The following is a 23,363-nucleotide window of genomic DNA, read 5'->3' as shown; positions in this document are numbered from 1 at the left end:
TGTATTATAGGAGGAAGACTAAGGGCGTGATCTAACCGAATTGCAACAGAGTCCTGTGTCAAACACGTTTAGCTGAGTATTTCCCAGCGTTTGCAGTGTCGCGGAAGACCACACTTTCGAACTTGACATTGTTGCAATCGGGGACCACGACCCCCACCCCCCTCGACATGACCCCTGACCACCCAACACACCTATAAGGGGGCCTGTGGGCCCCACCCACATCCCACCTCACACAGGCAGGCACCCCCTTGCTTGATCCCAGTGAGGGCACAATGCCAACCTGGCCAGGCTGATAACACCAGGGTGCCAGGATGGCGATGCCTGGGTGGCACCAACTGTCTGGAGGAAAAGCACCCTGGGTCTCTGATCCCTGGGAGACCCCCAAGCGTTCTGCTGTCCCCCATTTGCGGGGACAAGTACTGAAAGGTGCTCACCTAAGGTCTCCGAGGCGAAGGAGTTAGATCCTAACACCTCGGGTAGATCAGGCGAGATGCATATTAGAGTGAGGCTGGTTGCTCACTCTGATCTGCAAATTTGCCAAATACTGATCCTACCCACAATGGGCGGATGGCCACAATTGGCTGGATTGTGATGCGGAGTGTCATCAACATCATGGGTTCAATTCCTGTACCAGCTGAGGTTCTCAACTTTGCCCCTCACCTGAGGTGTGTTGATGCTCAGGTTAAATCACCAGCACTCTCTCAAAAGGGGAGAGCAGCCTATTGTGCTTGGGGAATATGGTGACTTTCATTTCACTTTCATTTTCAGTATCTAAACAATTTCAAAATCATAAACATTGAGTCCTTGCCACCGCGGAATGTTTAATTTGTTTCAGAAAGGCTTAAGGAAATGATAGTTTCCTTCGGAATACTTCTCAGGCAGCAGACGTCTGATCTAACAGGAACTCCCACTCTGAGGATCAAACACCAGTTACAACCTCTGAGGCACCTTGGCACAATCCAATAATGTAAACATGATTACTGATTCAGTAATCCCCAAATTGAATTTTGTCGATCGTTTACACAATCTGTTCAAGTCCATTAAAAATCTTTCCATTGTATTTTCTGAAATTTCTGACCATGCCAAAAAGGCATTTTATTGACCACCTTCCTTATAGATTTCATTCAAGAACTCAAATAGAATGTCTAAACTTTACTTGGTAGCCAACTGAGGGGCACTCAACTCAAAAATACTTAACTTCTAGTTTTCCTATTTAAAGGCAGTTAATAACAATGCCAAGGCCATACCTTGTTACCTCTTTGGTAGAGGTAGAACCTGAGTCACTTAATTCTTCCACTGGGCATCAGGTTCAGATTCTAAGAACATCAAAGGGTAATCATAAAAACAGAAAATGCTGGAAATACTCAGCAGGTCAGGCAGCATCATTAACCATTCCTTCCAAGTAAAACAGCGATTCACATGCACAATTACGTATTTAATTTAGTCTACCGTACTTGCTGCTCACACTGCGGTCTCCTCTACACTGAAGGAGAGATCAAACACAAACTGGGTGACTGCTTCGTGGAACACCTCTGCTCTGCCCTCCAGCAAGACCCCGAGCTTCCAGTGGCCTGTCATTTCAATTCTCCACCTTACTCTTATGCTGATGTCTCTGTCCTTGGTCTGCTGAACTGTTCAGGTGAGGTTCAACATAAGCTTCAGGAAAAGCACCTCGGGCGAGATTCTCCGACCCCCCAGCGGGTCGGAGAATGGCCGTTGGCCGCCGTGGATTCCGGCCCCGCCGCCCGCCGAAGTCTCCAAAGGGAGAAAAGTCGGCGGGGCGTCAATGGCGACGCACACCTCGGAGAATGGCACGGGTGGGCGCAAGGCAATCGATTTTGGGGCTGCCGATATCCTCCCGTCCGGATGGGCCGAAGTTCCGCCGACGTGATGACCGGTCACGTCGGCGTAAATCAAACCTCCTTTCAATCGGCGTCAACCTGTGCTCAAGGTTTACGCCGACCAGCGTGGAGGTGGGTGACGGCCTGGGGGGTTGGCCGCTGGACAGGCGATGGCGTGGCCGCAGTCTGAATGTGTGGGGGAGAGGTGTGTGTAGGGTTTTGTGTGTGTGTGTGCGGCGGGGGGGGGGGGGGGGGTAGAGTGGGCTGGGCTCCGGGGGAGTGCCGGGAGGGGGGTGAGTGCCGGGGAGGAGGATGGGGTCCGTGCCGGGGAGGGGGATGGGGGTCCATGCCGGGGAGGGGGATGGGGTCCGTGCCGGGGAGGGGGATGGGGGGGGTGGTCCGTGCCAGGGAGGAGGATGGGGGGGTCCGTGCCGGGGAGGGGGGTGGGGTCCGTGCCATGGAGGGGGATGGGGTCCGTGCCGGGGAGGGGGATGGTGTCCGTGCCGGGGAGGGGGATGGGGTCCGTGCTGGGGAGGGGGATGGGGTCCATGCCGGGGAGGGGGATGGGGTCTGTGCCGGGGAGGGGGATGGGGTCCGTGCCGGGGAGGGGGATGGGGTCCGTGCCGGGGAGGAGGATGGAGTCCGTGCCGGAGAGGAGGATGGGGTCCGTGCCGGGGAGGGATGTGGGGGGGGGGGGGGGGCAAGTGAGTTGGTCCACCTGGCCAGGTGCCAGCCTCCAACAGTCGGACCCATGTGGTCCATGTCACCTGGCTGGGGGGAGGAGGGAATCTCCGGTGCCGGAGACTTCGGCAACCAGCGGGGGCGGGATTCACGCCAGCCCCCGGCAATTCTCCGACCCGGCGGGGAGGTCGGAGAATGTCGCCCCTGATGCGAGATTACAGATCTGAAACATTGACTTGGTTTCTCTCTCCACAGATGCTGAGTATTTCAATTATTTTTTGCTTCTATTGCAGATTTCAAGAATTTGCTGCGTTCTGTTTTTTGGAAGAATAAGGGAAGGTAAAGTGGCCATAGCCCCAGATAACCACAGGCTGCTTTCCCCTTTGAGGGGGAGAGCTGACTGGTGGTGGTGGTTTAATCTGAGGAGCATCACACCTCAGGCGAGGGGAAAGTTTGAGAAGGCGGAGTCTTCATGAATAACCTCAGTCGGTACAGCAATTGAACCCACACTGCTGGTCTTGTTCCGCATCACAAACCATCTGTCTAGCCCACTGAGCTAACCATACCTTGACAAGTTAAACTTCCTTTCTGCCATTTTCTACACTGGCCACAAGGATTTTAGTTTTATATCTGATAAAAAAATGTCATAATTTCAACCATCACCTTTAGCCAGCTGCTCCTTGCTATCATATTGTATTCCAGAAAACCAGGTAATGAAGGATAGAATGGAGACTGTGCATGCCAAGTTTTTATTTGCAGATATGAACATTAAAAAACATACACCTACCTAAGTCCCGTGAGGCGTCGGAATCGGAACTCCACCCAAAAGAGGAGAGATCAAATGGCACTCGGTAAGGTAGGTCTTAAACCTACTTAAGGTCTACCTATCGAGGATTGACCGGCCGCCCTTATTCTACTGGCCTTCCCAGGAAAGCTGCAGCCGGACACCGATCAGTACAGGTCCACAAGAATGAGGACCAGGCGGAACGGCACCCATCGGTCTCCTGGGCCACTGGAGGCCCCTGAGTAGTCAGTGATAGTGCAGGGTGGCCCCCTGGCCCTCCCCTGGAATGTGGGCACCTTGGCACTGTCCATCAATCACCTTGGCAATGCCACCCAGGCACTGCCAGGGTGCCCTGAGTAAGTGAGCTTGTGTTTCCCCCCACACCACGTACCCATTGGCAGTGTCACACCCCACACACATGGGCATTAGCCCATACCCCCCATGTGAGGTCACCTCGCTATGGGGTCCCTGGGGTTCCCCCTCTTCAGGCTCCCCCAGCCCCATTACAGTAGGCCCCCTCCAGGACCCCCACCTGTCACCACCCCCAACCTCCCAGAGGCCCGACATATCTGCCCTGCACACCCCCACCCTTCAAACCTGCCCTCCACCTTCCTTTCATGGGCATGGTCCCCCTCGGGCCCTTACCCTTGGAAGTGCCACCCTGACACCCTCGCACTGCCACCCTGGCAGTGCTCCTGCCAGCTTGGCATTGCCATCCAGGCACCTTGATGGTGCCAGGGTGGCAGTGCCAAGGTGCAAGCTGGGCGGTGCCCACATTCCAGGGGAGGACCAGGGGGCCACTCTGCACTATACCTGACCACCCAGGGACGACCAATAGCCCAGGGGACCCTTTTGGTGCCATTCCACATGGTCCATGTTCTTGTGGACCAGCACTGATCGGCACCCAGCTACAGCCTCCGGTAGATTCTGGGTGGGAAGGTAGATCTTAAGTAGGTTTAGCAAGCACCATTTGATCCCACCACTTTTGGGTAGAGTACTGGGGCTGGATTCTCCGCCGGTGGGATACTCCATCTTGCTGGCAGCCCAGGGGGTTTCCTGATGGCGTGGGGCTGCCCCACAATGCGAAACCCCATTGACCAGCCGGCATAACGGAGCAGCCCGCTGTGGGGGGGGCGTGAAACAGAAATGTGGCACGGTGGGGTGGAGAATCCAGCCCCTGATTTCGATGCCGCGCAGGTCTTGGGTATGTCCCACAAGGCGCGAAGGCTGTCGAGAGGCACACGGGAGGCTTCGCCCGGGATCTATTGGCCACGTTTTGCTCTCGCTCGAGCACAACGCAGCCACTGAATCCAAGTGTCATTTGATAGCGGTGGGGAAAATGCAGGTAGAGCCGCAGGAAACTCCCTGAAAAACCCACCACAAATGAACTTAGAAATGTTTCCATTGAATTCCACCCATAGAGTTTTTAAACAGAACAGAAAGTGGCCCTTCGGCCATCATGTCCACACCGGCCATCAAGCGCCTGCCTAATCTAATCTCATTTTTCCAACACTTGGTCCATAGCCTTGTCTGCGCTTCAAGTGCTCATCTAAATGTTTCTATAATGTTTCGAGGGTTCCCTTCTTTCCCACCCTTTCAGGCAGTGAGTTCCAGATTCTCACCACCCTCTGGGTGAAAACATTTTTCCTCACAACCCCTCTAGACCTCCTGCCCATTCATTATCTTAAATCTATGCCCCCTGGTTACTGACCCCTCCGCTAAGGGGAAAAGTTTCTTCCTATCCACCCTACCTATGCCCCTCATAATTTTATACACCTCTATCAGGTTCACCCCTCACACTGCTCTGCTCCAAGGAAAGCAACCCCAGCCTATCCAGTTTCTCTCTTCATAGCTGAAGCGCTCCAGACCGAACAACATCCTGGTGAATCTCCTCTGCACCCTCTCTAATGCAATCACTTCCTTCCTATAGTGTGACGACCATAACAGTACTCCAGCTGTGGCCTAACCACATTAGTACAGTGGTTAGCACTGTTGCTTCACAGCACCAGGGTCCCAGGTTTGATTCCCGGCTTGGGTCACAGTCTTTGCGGAGTCTGCACGTTCCCATTGTGTCTGCGTGGGTTTCCTCCGTGTGCTATGGCTTCCACCCACAAGTCCCGAAAGACATGCTGTTAGGTAATTTGGACATTCTGAATTCTCCCTCTGTGTACCCGAACATGCGCCGGAATGTGGCGACTAGGGGCTTTTCACAGTAATTTCATTGCATTGGTAATGTAAGCCTACTTGTGTCAATAAAGATTATTATTAAAAACCAGCATTTTATACAGCTTCACCATAACCTCCGTGCTGTTACATTCAATGCCTCGGCTAATAAAGGCAAGCATTCCATATGCCTCATTAACACCTTATCTACCTGCATTACTGTCTTTAGGGATCTATGGACATGCACACCAAAGTTCCTCCAATCTTTTGTATTTCCCTTGCCTTGTTCGCCCTCCCAAAATGCATCACTTCAGACTTTTCAGGGTTAAATTTCATTTGGCATTGTTCTGTCCATCTCACCAGCTTGTTTATATCATCCTGTATTTTAAGGCCTTCATCTTCCTCCTCACTATTTACCACACCACCAATTTTTGTGTCAATTATTCTGTTGTTGAACTCTTGGAACAAGTGAGATGGTCTGAAGTGTTTGTTCAGTATTAGAATGGTGAAAATGTCTTTGTATGACCTGGGGGTGGGGAGGGGGGAGGCGTGGTTGGAAATTCCCGTATGTATAACTGTATCAATGTCTGTGACCTTACAGTGAGTGCAGATGATAAAGATCTCCAATAGAGCTCTATGCTCGTAAATTACACATACTCATTGTGATTTGAATATTTAAAGGTTACTGCAGTATTTTGCTACCATATTTTCTACAGGAGGGTTAGATTACAAATTCACCAAACAGACGCGATGTTTAAATTTCCTATATATACAATCCCGCAAATTGAAGTGCCAACAGACTGAACTGTATACTTTCCTTTTACAATGTTTAAAACGTTGTTCTCTTTTCAGAACAGCAAGACCTTTAACTAGGGCTCTACACTTGTTTGCTCAAAAGTAACATTTCAACAGTACCCATGACATATATCTAATATTGTTCTCCTCAGGGCAGTGAAGGTTAAAGGAAAATTAATTGCGTTCAAAATGATGAACGGTTTCAATTGAGTAGATGGTGAGAAACAATTTCCACTGGCAGGAGGATCAGAGGACACAGATTTAAGGTTTGAGATTTAAAACTAAAGAACTGAAGGAAGATCGGGAGATTTTTTTTTATGCAGTGAGTTGTTACGATCTGAAATGCATTGCCTGAAAGGGAAGCAGATTCAATGCTAGCCCTAAAGGGAATTGGTTAAATACTTGGAAAGGAAATATTGTAATGTAGTAGGGCAAAAGCCAAAGGCTAGGTCTAATTGATTAGCTCTTTCATGGTGGGCTGAATGGCCTACTTCTGATCCCTAAGATTCTCTCTTACAATGATCTTAAATTCTGCATCAAAACAACATCAAAACAGAAGTAAAGAGTTAAAATAGCCCTTATTGGATCAACTACTCAAAATATTCATGATTAAGGCATTGGGTAGACCCCAGAAATTAAAGTAACTTTAGTTCAGTGATATTCACATCAAACAGCTGCCACACTGAGGCGTACAGGAATTACGCGGCATAAGGGCCTTTTCAAGAACGGGGAGGGAGTATTTGTGCAAGAGTTGCATATTTAGCAATTTCTGTTGAAGTTTGCAACATTTAACCAATCAGGATGTCTCTGAAGTTACCTCACACCTTCAGCACCAAAGACCCAAATCTTCATCTCAGGGCAAGGAGTGGTAAAACCAGAAGATTAGTACAAAAGCACACATTGTACAAAAAACAAAAACAGCAAATATTGTGGTCACCATTCAGAGTAAAACCTTTAAAATAGTTTAATTGTAATTTTGGCATGTGACAACTAAGTGACATTTTAATTCTTTACTTCAGTTTTCCAATGCACTTAAAAGTTGGAAACATTCTATGGCAGCTATTAAAATACTAGCTGAACCTAAAAGTCCAAAGATGTGCAGGATAATAATAATAATAATAATAATCGCTTATTGTCATAAGTAGTTACTGTGAAAAGCCCCTAGTCGCCACATTCCGGCACCTGTTCGGGGAGGCTGGTACGGGAATTGAACCCGCACTGCTGTCTTGTTCTGCATTACAAGCCAGCTGTTTAGCCCACTGTGCTAAAATAGCCCCTGTTAGGTTAGATGGATTGGCCATATCTTTTTATTAAAACAGTAAAAAATATATACTCGGCCAAACGGTACAAACACTAATTTTGTGTTGTAGAAACAGGGCAACCTCCCCTCAGTTCCAACGTACGGGGAGGGGAGTAGGATAATCTGTTTATTCAAACAGTTCACAACATAGTTGTACAAAAAACTAATGGTACAAGCACTAAACTTTGTGCTGGAGAGAGCAGATACCCTCGCTTCTGTACCAACAGAAGGGAAAGGAAGGGGGTGTGATGGGGAGAGAGGGGAAATGAGGGTGGTGGGGAGGGCCCAATAGGACACTGCCTGAACTATCTACGGAGGCAGAATAACGAAAGAATTTCAATTATGATGTGACAGATTCCAGGGGTCCCCCAGAGGGGGATTGGCCATGCTAAATTGCCTCTTAGTGTCCAGAGATATGCAGGTGAGGTGGATTGGCTGTGCTAAATTGTCCCTTAGTGTCCAAAGATATGCAGGTTGGGTGGATTAGCCATTATCAATGCATGGAGCTATGGCGATGCACAAGTCTCCAGTTTGGTGCAGGGGAGAACTTTACCTAATGTAGTTAATTTATTCCTGCTCTGGGGGAGAACTGTATAAGCTGGTGTAGGGATATCTTTATTACCTGATGTGAGAGATATTTGGGCGGCATGGTGGTGCAGTGATTAGCACTGCTGCCTCACAGCACCAGGGACCCGGGTTCAATTCCCACCTTGGGTAACTGTGTGGAGTTTGCACTTTCTCCCCGTGTCTGCGTGGATTTCCTCCAGGTGCTCCTGTTTCCTCCCACAGTCCAAATATGTGAAGGTTGGGTGGATTGGACATGCTAAATTGCCCCTTAGGGTGAGGTTACAGGGTGGGGAATAGTGCCCGGGTAGGGCGGTCTTTCAAGAGTCGGTACAGACTCAGTGGGCCGAATGGCCTCTTTCTGTACGTAGGGATTCTATGATATCTTTATTACCTGATGTGGTAGATACATTCAGAATCCATAGACTCCCTAAAGTTCAATAGGATGTTCAGCCCATTGAGGTTGCACCGACCCTCTGAAAGAGTACCATGCCTAGTCTACACCAACCCATTCACTTACCCATCCCTGTAACCCCATCTAACCGTTGGACACTAAGGGGCAATTAATGATAATAATAATAACCTTTTATTGTCACAAGAATGAAGTAACTGTGAAAAGCCCCTAGTCGCCAGATTGTTCAGTGAAGCTGGTACGGGAATTGAACGCGCGCTGCTGGCCTTGTTTTGCATCACAAACCAGCTATCTAGCCCACTGAGCTAAACCAGCCTATGAATGTAGCATGGTCAGTCCAACTAACCACATCTTTGGACTGTGGGAGAAAACTGGAGCACCGGGAGGAAACCTACACAGACACGGGGAGAATGTGCAAACTCCACACAGACAGTCACCCAAGGTTGGAATCGAACCCGGGTCCCTGACGCTGTGAGGCAGCAATGCTAACCACTGAAAGATGCAATAGAAATACAAGTCAATTCTTCTTTCTTTCGATTTTAATCCACCACGGTTGATTGCTGGGTGTGGGTCGGAAGGTGGTGTTAAAATCATTCCTTTATTCTTTTACTTTGATGGTCTGGGAGTTAATCAAGAAACATTTATTAAAGAAAAGCAATGGGTGAGTAGAACTAGTGAAAGCAAAGCGAATATCCAGAATTAAAGAACACTTGTCCTTATGTGCCAAAGTGTGGTGCAGCAGAATGAAAGTCCAATAACATTGTTGCACGGTATCAGAAAGTTCTAACCTTTGTAAACAATGCATCTGTCCAACTGACAGCTCCAACAAAAACACAGGGAGAGAATATCCAAGCCAAAGCTTTCCATTGATCTGTTCCTGCATGGGATCATAGAATCATACAATTTACAGTGCACAAGGAGGCCATTCAGCCCATTGAGTCTGCACTGGCCCTTGGAAAGAGCACCTTACCTAAGCCCACACCTCCACCCCATCCCAGTAACCCAGTCACCCCATGTGGTAGTCTGTGTAGAGGTATTACGGTACCTGGTAATGCTGGAACACCATTGGTAGATATTGTATATTTTCCTATTGGTCAAGCTGTATGGTAGCTACGCCCTGCAAGGCGGGGTATAAAAGCCCGTGCCGCCCCAGCAGCCTTCATTCTGTACCTGAGCTGCTGGGGGAAACATCTAGCTTATTAAAGCCTTCAGTTGGACTACAACCTCGCTTTAGTGGTCATTGATCGTGCATCACCCCACCAACCTTTTTGCAAACTAGGGGCAATTTAGCATGCCCAATCCACCTAACCTGCACACCTTTGGACTGTGGGAGGAAACCGGAGCACCCGGAAGAAACCAACGCAGACACAGGGAGAACGTGCAGACTCCGCACAGATCGTGACCCATGCCGGGAATCGAACCTGGGACCCTGGAGCTGTGAAGCAACAGTGCTAACTACTGTGCTGCCGTGCCGCCCAATCCTCAATTACATCTTACAATGTTAGAAATAACAACTCAACCAAGGCTGCTGCGTTGCATAGCTCTCAGCAACATTCATCTGATACACAAATGATATCAGCTATAGCCTAATCAGGAAGTGCTCTGCTGCAGTACTTTCCACTTGGGCAGTAGCCTGCTGTGTTTTTTTCAGTTTCCTTTATTGTTGAGAAACTGAGATAGTGATCTCCCTCTCTCACTTACCTAAAATAACCTTTCTGCTCAATGGCTTCTGCTCTTTTCTGTTGATTATGCAGATGTTGAAAATGCTTTGTCTCTGCCAGTTCAGAATCATACAACTCACTTTACCTGCTTTTCTTGCTCAGTGATTTCGTCTTTTCATAGCTTCACTGATCTGAGTTTTTTCCACTCCAACTTGCTATTTCAAGATTTTTTGCCACTTTTCTGAGTCTCTCTTGTTTCATGAACCCTGATATTGCTCGAATTTCATTGCATCAGCACAGTTTAGTTTACATCATCTACTCAAGTCATATGGTCAGTCTCGGTGCTGTTTGATCAATTTCGGTATTGTCTCAAGTGTTGTTTGCAGCTGTCTTGTGATCAGTTTCAGTATTGTTTGGTCAGTTTGGGTTTAATTTGCAGTTTTGAGGTCAGTTTCAATGGTGTTTGCTCAGTCTTGTGGTCAGTTTCAGTCTTATTTGGTCAGTTTCAATGTTGTTTAGCCCGTTTTGTGGTCAGTCTCAGCGTTAATTGGTCAATTTTGTGGTCAGTTTAGGTTTTGATTGGTCAATCTCAGTGTTGATTGGTCAGTCTCGGTGCTGATTTGTTAGTCTTGGACCTGTGAGGAGGATGTAAGGAGGCCTCAAGAGGACTTTGGCAGGGTAAGTGAATGGTTACGTTCTTGGCAAATTGAATATATTGTGAATAAGTGTGAAGTTAACCATTTGGTAAAATCAAACAGAAAAGGAGAGTATTTCCTAAATGGTGAGACATTGGGAAGTGTTGATGTCCAAAGAAACCTGGTGTCCTTGTCCGTTAGTCACTGAAAATTTGCATGCAGGTGCAGCAAACAATTAGGAAAGCTAATTGTATGTTTGCCTTCAGCATAAGGGGAATAGGATATAGGAATAAAGATGTGATGCTGTAATTGTATAGAGCCTGGGTGAGACCGCATCTGGAGTATTGTGTACAGTTTTAGTCACCTTATCTGACGACGGGTGCATATGCCATAGAGGGAGTACAACAGAGGTTACCAGACTAATCCCTGGGATGACGGGAATGTGCTATGAGAAGAGATTGAGGAAACACGGCCTGTATTCTCTAGAGTTTCGAAGAATGAGAAGTCATCTCATTGGAACTACAAAATTCGTATAGGGTTTGACATGGTAGATGTGAATACGATGTTTCCTCTGGCTGGGAGTCTAGAACAAGGGGACACAGTCGCAGAAGGCTGTTCAAGATTGAGATGAGGAAGAACTTCTTCACTTTGAGGGTGGTGAATCTTCCGAATTCTCTATCCCAGAAGGCTGTGGAAGCTCAATCACTGAACGTGTTCAAAGCAGAAATTGATTGATTTCTGGATACTAAATGACACCAAAGGAATATGGGATTCATGGGAAAACGGCAGAGGTAGATGATCAGCCATGATCTAGTTGAATGACAGAGCAGAATTGATGGGCTGAATGGCCTACTTCTGCTCCTATTTCCTAGATTCCATGTTCTACCATACTTCATTGAATTCAGATCAGCTCCAAACCAGCTGTCATGATATTAACTTGCAACAAATCCCGACCAGCCTCAGTCTTTACTGGTCTACATTAGCTCCTGGTCTCACAATGCATTTATTTTAAAATTTACATCCCTGGTTTCAAACCCCTATTTGGCTTACGGACTCACTATCTCTGTCACTCCTGTAAACCTACAAGACCTCGAGACCTCCGCCCTTCTACAATTCTTGTCTTTTGCGGAACATTGCTACTCAGAGTGAGGAGTTGAATCAATCTGCCCAATCAGTTAACAGAGGCAATGACTTTTACAGTGGGACTGAATACTATGGTGGGAGGGTTAGATACTAGAAAGGATGAATAAATATACTTACCTGCTCTCACTTCTGACTTACATTATTATGTCATTCCTAGAAAGTTGGAGTGGAAGTGCTTTTGTTCAGCTTTATTCTTCATCATGGAGTACTGAAAGACACTATTGTGACTGGATTATTTTGCACTATTGTCTGTCACAGTCACGTCAGAGATTGTCCTCTGAAAAGTGAAAGATCGAGTGCTGTTGTGAAAATCCTCCTTGGAAAGATTGAGTATCGGTGGATTACGAGGGCCCTCAGCCGCTGGGTGTCAGTGACAGCCAAGATAAAGAGCTGCTGGCAATGACCCACTTTCATTGGGTCTATCCATTGCAGGTTGAATTGTCAGATGGACCTCATGGCCAAACCTTGTGAATTTTCTCCCTTAATGATATGAATTGTATCCGCAGTGATAACACCTTCAGGGGTGTTAGATGTTGTCAGTGGTCATGCTTTCACCTCTGATTCAGATAGCTATGGGTTTAAATTCTGCTCCAGAGTCTTGAGCACATAATATAGCCTGACAGTTCAGTAGAGTACTGAGGGAGTGCTGCACTGTTGGAGATGTGGGGCAGGATTCTCCATAGCCTGATGCCAAAATCGTGTTCAGCGCCGGTTTGATGTTGGTCCGCCATGCTCCGCCCCCTCCAAACTGGCGTCATTGTGATGTGCGCCATTTCAATGGCATTGGCGTGTCACCAGCCGGCCCATCCCGATCCTCCACCCCGATGGGCCAAGTTCTCGATGGCGCAGGACACATGTGGTCTGAGCTGGCGTGCTGGCTGCAGACTGTGTCCCACCACACTGGTCAGGGGTGTCTGCTAGGGCTGGGGTGACTGGTGGGGGGTGGCAAAGGGGTCACGGTTTGCGGGTTAGGTTATGCGCACGGCCAATGCCATATGGTATGGCGTGACCGGTGCAGGTTCATCAGCCATGCGCGACCTGGGACCCAGCCATTCGCCAGCCGTTTTCGGCGCAATCCGCGGGCATTTCATGCGGCGCCAGTGCTAGCCCCTCACCAGTACCGGAATCGGTGAGGGGTTTGCACAATTTGCCAGTCGTGAAACACCACGGGTCCCACGCAGGTGTCAGCACTTAGCCACAGAAACGGAGAATTCCGCCCGTGGTCTTTTTGATAACAAAAGCGGCTACCCTCTTATCTGGATACAAAAGATTCATTGACATTATTCAAAGAGCTGCGAACAAAGAGTGATTCCTGGGTGATGATTAATTTCTGCCTCACCAACATAAGAACATAAGAACATAAGAACTAGGAGCAGGAGTAGGCCATCTGGCCCCTCGAGCCTGCTCCGCCATTCAATGAGATCATGGCTGATCTTTTGTGGACTCAGCTCCACTTTCCGGCCCGAACACCATAACCCTTAATCCCTTTATTCTTCAAAAAACTATCTATTTTTATCTTAAAAACATTTAATGAAGGAGCCTCTACTGCTTCACTGGGCAAGGAAGTCCATAGATTCACAACCCCTTGGGTGAAGAAGTTCCTCCTAAACTCAGTCCTAAATCTACTTCCCCTTATTTTGAGGCTATGCCCCCCCAGTTCTGCTTTCACCCGCCAGTGGAAACAACCTGCCCGCATCTATCTTATCTATTCCCTTCATAATCTTATATGTTTCTATAAGATCCCCCCTCATCCTTCTAAATTCCAACGAGTACAGTCCCAGTCTACTCAACCTCTCCTCGTAATCCAACCCGTTCAGCTCTGGGATTAACCTAGTGAATCTCCTCTGCACACCCTCCAGTGCCAGTACGTCCTTTCTCAAGTAAGGAGACCAAAACTGAACACAATACTCCAGGTGTGGCCTCACTAACACCTTATACAATTGCAGCAGAACCTCCCTAGTCTTAAACTCCATCCCTCTAGCAATGAAGGACAAAATTCCATTTGCCTTCTTAATCACCTGTTGCACCTGAAAACCAACTTTTTGCGACTCATGCACTAGCACACCCAGGTCTCTCTGCACAGAAGCATGTTTTAATATTTTATCATTTAAATAATAATCCCTTTTGCTGTTATTCCTACCAAAATGGATAACCTCACATTTGTCAACATTGTATTCCATCTGCCAGACCCTAGCCCATTCACTTAGCCTATCCAAATCCCTCTGCAGACTTCCAGTATCCTCTGCACTTTTTGCTTTACCACTTATCTTAATGTCGTCTGCAAACTTGGACACATTGCCCTTGGTCCCCAACTCCAAATCATCCATGTAAATTGTGAACAGTTGTGGGCCCAACACTGATCCCTGAGGGACACCACTAGCTACTGATTGCCAACCAGAGAAACACCCATTAATCCCCACTCTTTGCTTTCTATTAATTAACCAATCCTCTATCCATGCTACTACTTTCCCCTTAATGCCATGCATCTTTATCTTATGCAACAACCTTTTGTGTGGCACCTTGTCAAAGGCTTTCTGGAAATCCAGATATACCACATCCATTGGCTCCCCGCTATCTACCGCACTGTTAATGTCCTCAAAAAGTTCCACTAAATTAGTTAGGCACGACCTGCCCTTTATGAACCCATGCTGCGTCTGCCCAATGGGACAATTTCCGTCCAGATGCCTCGCTATTTCTTCCTTGATGATAGATTCCAGCATCTTCCCTACTACCGAAGTTAAGCTCACTGGCCTATAATTACCCGCTTTCTGCCTACCTCCTTTTTTAAACAGTGGTGTCACGTTTGCTAATTTCCAATCCACCGGGACCACCCCAGAGTCTAGTGAATTTTGGTAAATTATCACTAGTGCATTTGCAATTTCCCTAGCCATCTCTTTTAGCACTCTGGGATGCGTTCCATCAGGTCCAGGAGACTTGTCTACCTTTAGCCCCATTAGCTTGCCCATCACTACCTCCTTGGTGATAACAATCCTCTCAAGGTCCTCACCTGTCATAGCCTCATTTCCATCAGTCACTGGCATGTTATTTGTGTCTTCCACTGTGAAGACCGACCCAAAAAACCTGTTCAGTTCCTCAGCCATTTCCTCATCTCCCATTATTAAATCTCCCTTCTCATCCTCGAAAGGACCAATATTTACCTTAGCCACTCTTTTTTGTTTTATGTATTTGTAGAAACTTTTACTATCTGTTTTTATATTCTGAGCAAGTTTACTCTCATAATCTACCTTACTCTTCTTTGTAGCTTTTTTAGTAGCTTTCTGTTGCCCCCTAAAGATTTCCCAGTCCTCTAGTCTCCCACTGATCTTTGCTACTTTGTATGTTTTAACATCAACGAAAGCAAACACTAAATTTTTGTTACCCCATGAAAGATACATTAAAAATCAATCAAAGTACTGGTTGGGAAACAGTTGTAGACTGGGGCTGAATGGAGGTTCTAGTGTTCACTCCATCTTGGTGGGAGGGACAAGGTCTGTCCTTGTCATAATATACATCAGTATATTATGGTGCAATCACCTACACACACTGATGGACATGCAGTAGGACCAACCAGCATACATAACACCGCAGCCAATCACCAGTGAGAGCACAAGCACTATAAAGACAGGGGACAGGAGAGTTCCCACTCATTCTAGCAGCAGCCAGCTCAGAGCACAGAGCTCACAGCCTGCATCACAGACATTCACCATGTGCTGAGTGCCTCACCATAGCTAGTGATAGGAAATGTCCACAGTTAAGCTAGTATTGCTTATACCCACGTTTACAGTATGTTAGCATAGTCAAACAGTTAATAAAATAGCGTTACACCACTTCCAGCATTGTTGGCTTGTTTGTGAACCAGAACACCCAACACGACAGTCCCCTCCCACCTCATTTACATATCAACATTTCCCTTTCCTACCCCAAAGTTCCCCCATCCTTGTGAGAATGTCTGGTTGTTATTCCCCCTGTTTTGTGTCAGAATTCTCAGGGGAAAATCATAGATAATTCAGCCCCATTACCATGGGTCCAACCAACTCACCCAACAACATCATTTGGAGCAGCATTAGTTTAAAATAGGCAATGAAAATCAGCAAGAGATATAAAATTGTACTCCAGTAATGAAAAAAAGATTGAAATCAAACAGTATTAAAAGTATTTGTGAAATAAACAATTTGCCCAGTGAAAGTGAAGTGAAAGTCACCATAGTCCCAGAGGACCATAGGCTGCTCTCCTCCTTTAACCTGATGGTCACCACACCTTAGGCGAGGGTCAAGGCTGAGAAGGCGGGTCCTTCATGGCAACCTTAGCCAGTATGGGAATTGAACCTCGTTCTGCATCGCAAACCAGCCCCTCAGCCAACTGAGTTAGCCGACATGCCCAGTATTGGAGGATAAACAACTCATCACCAACATTGCAGAGGGATCTCAGCTAAAAGACATCACAGTTTTCATTGAGGCCAGTGTGGAAGCTCTGGGGCGTCATTCTCCGACCCCCCGCCGGGTCGGAGAATGGCCGTTGGCCGCCGTGAATCCCGCCCCCGCCCCCGCCGAAGTCTCCGCTCCCGGAGATTGGGCGGGGGCGGGAATCCGGCCGCGCCGGTTGGCGGGACCCCCTGCTGGTTTCTCCGGCCCGGATGGGCCGAAGTCCCGCCCAGGAATTGCCTGTCCCGCCGGCGTAAATCAAACCTGGTATTTACCGGCGGGACCAGGCGGCGTGGGCGGGCTCCGGGGTCCTGGGGGGGGGCGCGGGGCGATCTGACCCCGGGGGGTGCCCCCACGGTGGCCTGGCCCGCGATCGGGGCCCACCGATCCGCGGGCGGGCCTGTGCCATGGGGGCACTCTTTCCCTTCCGCCTCCGCCACGGCCTCCACCATGGCGGAGGCGGAAGTGACTCTCCCCACTGCGCATGCGCGGGAAACTGACAGCGGCCGCTGACGCTCCCGCGCCTGCGCTGGGAAACTGACAGCGGCCGCTGACGCTCCCGCGCATGCGCCGCATTTCCGCGCCAGCTGGCGGGGCAACAAACGCCATTTCCGCCAGCTGGCGGGGTGGAAATCCCTCCGGCGTCGGCCTAGCCCCTCAATGTTGGGGCTAGGCCGCCAAAGATGCGGAGACTTCCGCACCTTTTTGCCGGCGCGATGCCCGTCTGATTTGCGCCGGCTTTGGCGCCAGTCGGCGGGCATCCCGCCGTTGGGGGAGAATTTTGCCCCTGGTTCTGGGCACCCAGTGCAGTTTATTTCCATTCCTAATTGTTTGCGATGAAACACTCCATGAACACACTGGCAACTTCCCTTTCATGTTGCAATGAAATATGATGACAATGAGTACAGAACAGCCAGCCAGGCAGCTCAGCACTAACATGTCTGGGTCTATTGAGACCTGACATCAGGGACTGCCCAGCAAATGTACTGGTGAACACCTGACATCCACTGGTCACACTGACCCTTTATGTTCAGCCAATTAAACTTCATTGTACTTTAATCTATCAATGCTCTTGGAAAAAGGCTGCTATTGAAATGTTGCAGACACATAAAACTGTATTGCTTTGTCAGGCTTTCCCAACCGGAGACTAAACATAAAGAATTATAGAAATTTTATGTGACATATAAACATGCAATCAATGCACTATTGTTGGGTTTGTGTGTACAATACTGTACTATGGTTTAGGAAGAAGAAAATGTATGAGAAAGTCAGTGATTCCATTGTGCAAAATATAGGCGACAACAATTAGCATTTAATTGTTGGAACAAATATTTTTTGAGTTTGGACCAGTCACCTTCTTTCCAATCCGGGTTGGAGCAACTGTTTAAATGCATTAATATATTTTGGCAGTGAGTGAATTGGGTGTGGGTTTGGGGTGTTTACGGGGGTGGGGAGTCTTGTTGCTGGGTAATATTATTAGACTGGTAATCTAGAGGCCCAGGCTAATGCTCTGGGGACACGGGTTCAAATCTCATCACAGCAGCTAGTGAAATTTAAATTATTTAAATAAATCTTTCGTTGAAAACTAGACGCAGCTATTGGTAACAATTAAACTATCATTGATTGTTGTAAAAACCCATCTGATTGACGAATGTCCTTGAGGGAAGGAAATCTGCTGGCCTTACGTGGTCTGGCCTACATGTGTTTCCAGACCCACAGCGATGTGGTGACTCTTAACTGCCCTCTGAAGTGGCCCAGCCATTCTGGAATAATTAGGGATGGGCAACAAATGCTGGCCTTGCCAGTGATGCCCACATCCCATGGAAGAATAAGGGGAAAACAATTAGCAAATCAAAACCCAGTTTTACAACACTCTCCATTTTAATTTCTATGGAAGTCAGTGAGAGAAATGTAACAGCTCTGCAAATTTGCAACCCCCACTTTATACAATCAGAGTTGGGATCTGCACACCCATAAGTTCTCTGGTTGATGAATTTGGACAAATCACATAATATATTTGCAAGCCCTAAACTGAGCTGTTCCTGAATAAACAAGTGTGAATGGTACACAGTGACCCAATTTCAGACTTTCCGATTGAAAACAAAAAATGCTGAAAGTACTCAGCAGGTTGGAGAAACAGTTAATGTTTCAGGTCGAGAGTTTCCAATTGTCATGCACAGGGTGGAATGTGTTACACACGGGATAATGCAAAGGTTCCAGTGTAGAGTCACACACTGGGCTAATACGGTTGGTCGACATGAAGCTGCTACACTTGTGCCCATGAAATACAAATAATCTCTGAAACTACTTACGGCACCCGTAGTGTAGGAAACCTTTGAATGTCATTTTCAGACATGCTCTGTAAAACAAAAGAAAACACTCATTCAGTTTCAAAGTCTCATATTTTATCTAGAGTGTAGCTATATAATATTCAATTAGTGCACAATTATAATGAACCAATCTAAAAGATGGTACATTAAACTATGACAACTATCAATAGAAACTCAGGATTCTTGAGATGTTATTTTTAAAAAATTATTTTTTGAAACATTCAATTGACTGGAAACTTTGTATTTTGAAAAGAGACAGAATAAACTGCTTTGAAAATAGGAGGCTATGTTCCAAGATGAAGGTAAGAAAAGCAAACAAGGTGCCCTCCCAAGGCAGTGTGAAGAGAGAGACATTACGGGTAATTTACAGATACTGAAATTCAACATTAAGGAAGATATTTTTCAAAATGCGAAGTGCTGGATCTTTTTAATAAACATTTTATTGAATTATCAAATTGTGGTGGTATGTATTAGGGGTAATACGGTACACCACGTGTCAACAGGCTATTGGTGGAGGGATGCCAGGCCCTGATAGGATCTGCCACCTACTGGACTCCACCCAGAAATGCCGGTATAAGAACCCAGTTTTCCCTCCATTTCCCTCAGCAGCTGCATTCTGTAACCACGCTGCTGGGAATAAAGTTCTGCTTAATAAAGCCTTCAATTGACATTATCTCAACCTGCCTCGCGTCATATTGACGGTGCTACAATTTATTAAGCAGAATTTAAATTGAAGAAAACGACGTGGGAACATGGAGCTCCGAATCACCCCGGAGTGCCTGCGCATCGCACCCCAAGCAGCTAACTCGGTCTCTATCTTCAAGCACTGGATGGCGTGCTTTGAGGGCTACCTCCGAACGGCCCCCGGCACACCAACAGACGAACAAAAGATGCAGATCCTCTATTCCAGGGTGAGTCCTGACATCGACTCCCTTATCGAGGACAAGGACGGTTTCACCGGTGCCATCGCCGCGCTGAAGGATATCTACATCCGGCCCGCCAACCTGGTTTTTGCTCACTACCAGCTTGCCACACAACGGCAATTTCCGGGGGAATCGCTGGACGAGTTTTATAACGCCCTGCAGATCCTGGGTCGAAACTGCAACTGCCCGGCGGTAACAGCGAGTGAACACACAGATCTCCTGGTCCGCGATGCGTATGTGGCAGGTTTGGCCTCTTCCCAGATCCGCCAGAGGCTTCTGGAGAAAGAATCTCTGGGACTTACAGAAGCTCGGGCCCTGGCGGCATCGCTCGATGTAGCCTTGCGTAACGCCCGCGCCTACGCCCCCGACTGCACTACAACCCCTTGGGCTCCGTGGACCCCCGCTGCAGTCGACTCTCCGACACCCCCCCACCCCCGCAAACCTGCGCGGCCAAAACACCAGACCAACCGGGGGGGACCCGCTGCTATTTTTGCGGCCAGCCGAAACACCCTCAGCAGCGCTGCCCGACCCGCGCGGCTACCTGCAAAAGCTGGGGGAAGAAGGGCCACTACGCGACGGTGTGCAAGTCCCGCGGGGTCGCCGCTATCTCCGGGGAAGAAACGGGACCACAGACCCAGCCCCCCAGCGATCCACGTGTGACCAACGGACGCCGCCATTTTGGACCCCGGACGCCACGAGAGAGAGATGGGCGCCGCCATTTTGTCCACCCCCGACCGTGCTCGATCCGTGGACGCCGCCATCTTGGCTGAAGGACCCCGACACAGACAGCCACATACTGCCTGATTACGATGCTCAACTTCAACAACCACGTCTGGCTTCGACGACCCTCGACCAGTCGCGACCCCGGACGCTCCAGACTGCAACCACTACAGTCCTAGTGAATGGTTACGAGACGCCGTGTCTTATCGACTCTGGGAGCACGGAGAGCTTCATTCATCCGGACACGGTAAGGCGCTGTTCCCTCGTAACTCGGCCAAGCACCCAGAAAATTTTCCTGGCGGCGGGATCCCACTCCGTTCAGATCACGGGGTTCTGCATCGCTAACCTAACGGTGCAGGGGAGGGAGTTCCGAAATTACCGGCTGTATGTCCTCCCCCATCTCTGTGCGCCCACACTCCTAGGGTTGGACTTCCAATGCAACCTCCAGAGTTTAACATTTAAATTTGGCGGCCCTATACCCCCACTGACTGTCTGATGCCTTGCGACCCTCAAGGTTGAACCGCCTTCCTTGTTTGCGAACCTCACCCCGGATTGCAAACCCGTCGCCACAAGGAGCAGATGGGACAGCGCCCAGGACCGAGCATTTATCCGGTCCGAAGTCCAGAGGCTGCTGAAGGAAGGCATCATCCAGGCTAGCAACAGTCCCTGGAGAGCCCAGGTGGTAGTTGTTAAGACCGGGGAGAAACAGAGGATGGTCATCGACTATAGTCAGACCATCAACAGGTACACTCAGCTAGATGCGTACCCTCTCCCCTGCATATCCGGCATGGTCAATCGGATTGCACAGTACAAGGTCTTTTCCACCGTGGACCTCAAGTCCGCCTACCACCAGCTCCCCATCCGTCCCGGTGACTGCAACTATACTGCCTTCGAAGCAGACGGACGGTTATACCACTTTTTAAGGGTTCCATTCAGCGTCACAAACGGAGTCTCGGTCTTCCAACGAGAGATGGACCGAATGGTTGACCAGCACGGTTTACGGGCCACGTTCCCGTATCTCGACAATGTCACCATCTGCGGCCACGACCAGAAGGACCACGACGCCAATCTCCAAAAATTCCTCCAGACCGCTCACGCCCTGAACCTCACTTACAACAAAGAAAAATGTGTGTTCCGCACCGATCGTCTAGCCATCCTGGGCTACATAGTGCGTAATGGAGTGATAGGCCCCGACCCTGAACGCATGTGCCCCCTCATGGAGTTCCCTCTCCCCCACTGTGCCAAAGCCCTGAAACGTTGCCTGGGCTTCTTTTCTTATTACGCCCAGTGGGTCCCCCAGTACGCAGACAAGGCCCGTGCACTAATCCAGTCCACTACTTTTCCCCTGACTACAGAGGCATGCCAGGCCTTTAGCCGCATCAAAGCGGATATCGCAAAGGTCACGATGCGCGCCATCGACGAGTCCCTCCCCTTCCAGGTCGAGAGCGACGCAACCCTCAACTAAGCAGGCAGACCCGTGGCCTTCTTCTCCCGAACCCTCCACGCTTCAGAAATCCGCCACTCCTCAGTGGCTGTGCGACACTGGAGGCATTACCTGGCTGGTAGGAGATTCACTCTCCTCACTGACCAACGGTCGTTTGCCTTCATGTTCGATAATGCACAGCGGGGCAAGATCAAGAACGACAAGATCTTGCGGTGGAGGATCGAACTCTCCACCTTCAATTATTAGATCTTGTATCGTCCCGGAGAGCTGAACGAGCCATCCGATGCCCTATCTCGCGGCATATGTGCCAATGTACAAGTGGACCATCTACAAGCCCTCCATGAGGACCTCTGCCTCCCGGGGGCCACTCGTTTCTACCACTTCCTTAAGGCCCGCAACCTCCCTTAATCCGTCGAGGACGTCCGAACAGTCACCAGAAACTGCCAGATCTGCGCTGAGTGCAAACCGCACTTTTTCGGGCCAGATAGAGCGCACCTGGTTAAGGCCTCTCGACCCTTTGAATGCCTCAGTTTGGATTTCAAAGGCCCCCTCCCCTCCACCGATCGCAACGCGTACTTCCTGAACGTCGTTGACGAATACTCCCGTTTACTTTTCGCCATCCCCTGCCCCGACATGACAGCGTCCATGGTCATTAAAGCCCTTGGTACCATTTTTACACTGTTCGGTTTCCCCGACTATATCATATATACATATGGACAAAAATATACACAGCGTATAAATTTCATGGACAACAAAATAAATTTTTTTAAAAACTGAATCGAAAGTAGGAAGGCAGTTAACGAGTGCAATGGGACAAGAGACCCGTAATACTCAACTACCCCCCACTAATTCAACACCCCTTAACCCTCAAACGTGTCCAGGTCCTTAAAGATAGAAATGAATGGCCCCAATTCTGGTAGAACCTTCCCACCGAACCTCTGTTAGTATACTTGACTTTTTCCAGATGCAAGGCCGATATGATCTGCAGGATTCTCCATCGGCAAGATCCTCCACCCTGGCGGCAGCGCACCCATGCCCGCGCGTTTCCTGATGGCATGGGGTGGCCCACAATGGGAAATTGCATTGGCCGGCTGCGGGAACGGAGAATCTGGCTGCCAGTGAGGGTGCGCCGCGCAGGAAAAGGGGGCAGGCGGGACGGAAAATCCCACCCCAGATCTTCCATCCAAGCAAGGTGAAGGTGAAGGGGATCTCCAGTTGAGTAATATTCGCCTCCTGGCTATTAACGAAACAAAGGCAAGAACATCCGCCTTCACTCCCGAGTAGAAAAACGGCGAGTCTGATATCCAAATATTGCAACCAACGGGCAAGGTTCTAGAGTTATTTGCAAAATCTTGGATATTGAGTGGAAAAAGGAAGCTAAGTATCCAGCAAGCTTAGGACAAAATGCATGCGTGTGGTTAGCTGGTGTAAGTGAATAGCGGTCACACTTGTTCTCCACGTCTCAAAAGAATCCACTCCCCCTTGCCTTTATCCAATGCGTCCAATGGAACACTTTGAACTGAACCATACTCAGTCTGGCACAGGA

General features: G+C 48.6%; 1 protein-coding gene across 1 annotated transcript in view; it reads right to left on the bottom strand.

Moving 5' to 3' along the window:
* Window positions 1-23,363, bottom strand: part of lcp2a (lymphocyte cytosolic protein 2a) — a 252,465-nt gene that overhangs the window by 168,618 nt on the left and 60,484 nt on the right. Inside the window, exon 3 of the mRNA XM_072511854.1 lies at window positions 18,713-18,759. Within this exon, the coding sequence (XP_072367955.1) occupies window positions 18,713-18,759 (47 nt within the window). The remainder of the gene's footprint in view (window positions 1-18,712; window positions 18,760-23,363) is intronic.

The sequence above is a fragment of the Scyliorhinus torazame genome, chromosome 7, assembly GCF_047496885.1.
Source record: "Scyliorhinus torazame isolate Kashiwa2021f chromosome 7, sScyTor2.1, whole genome shotgun sequence".
In the NCBI taxonomy this organism is placed as follows: domain Eukaryota; kingdom Metazoa; phylum Chordata; class Chondrichthyes; order Carcharhiniformes; family Scyliorhinidae; genus Scyliorhinus; species Scyliorhinus torazame.
The sequence above is the reverse complement of the archived record's forward strand: the minus strand, read 5'-3'. Positions and strand labels throughout refer to the sequence as shown.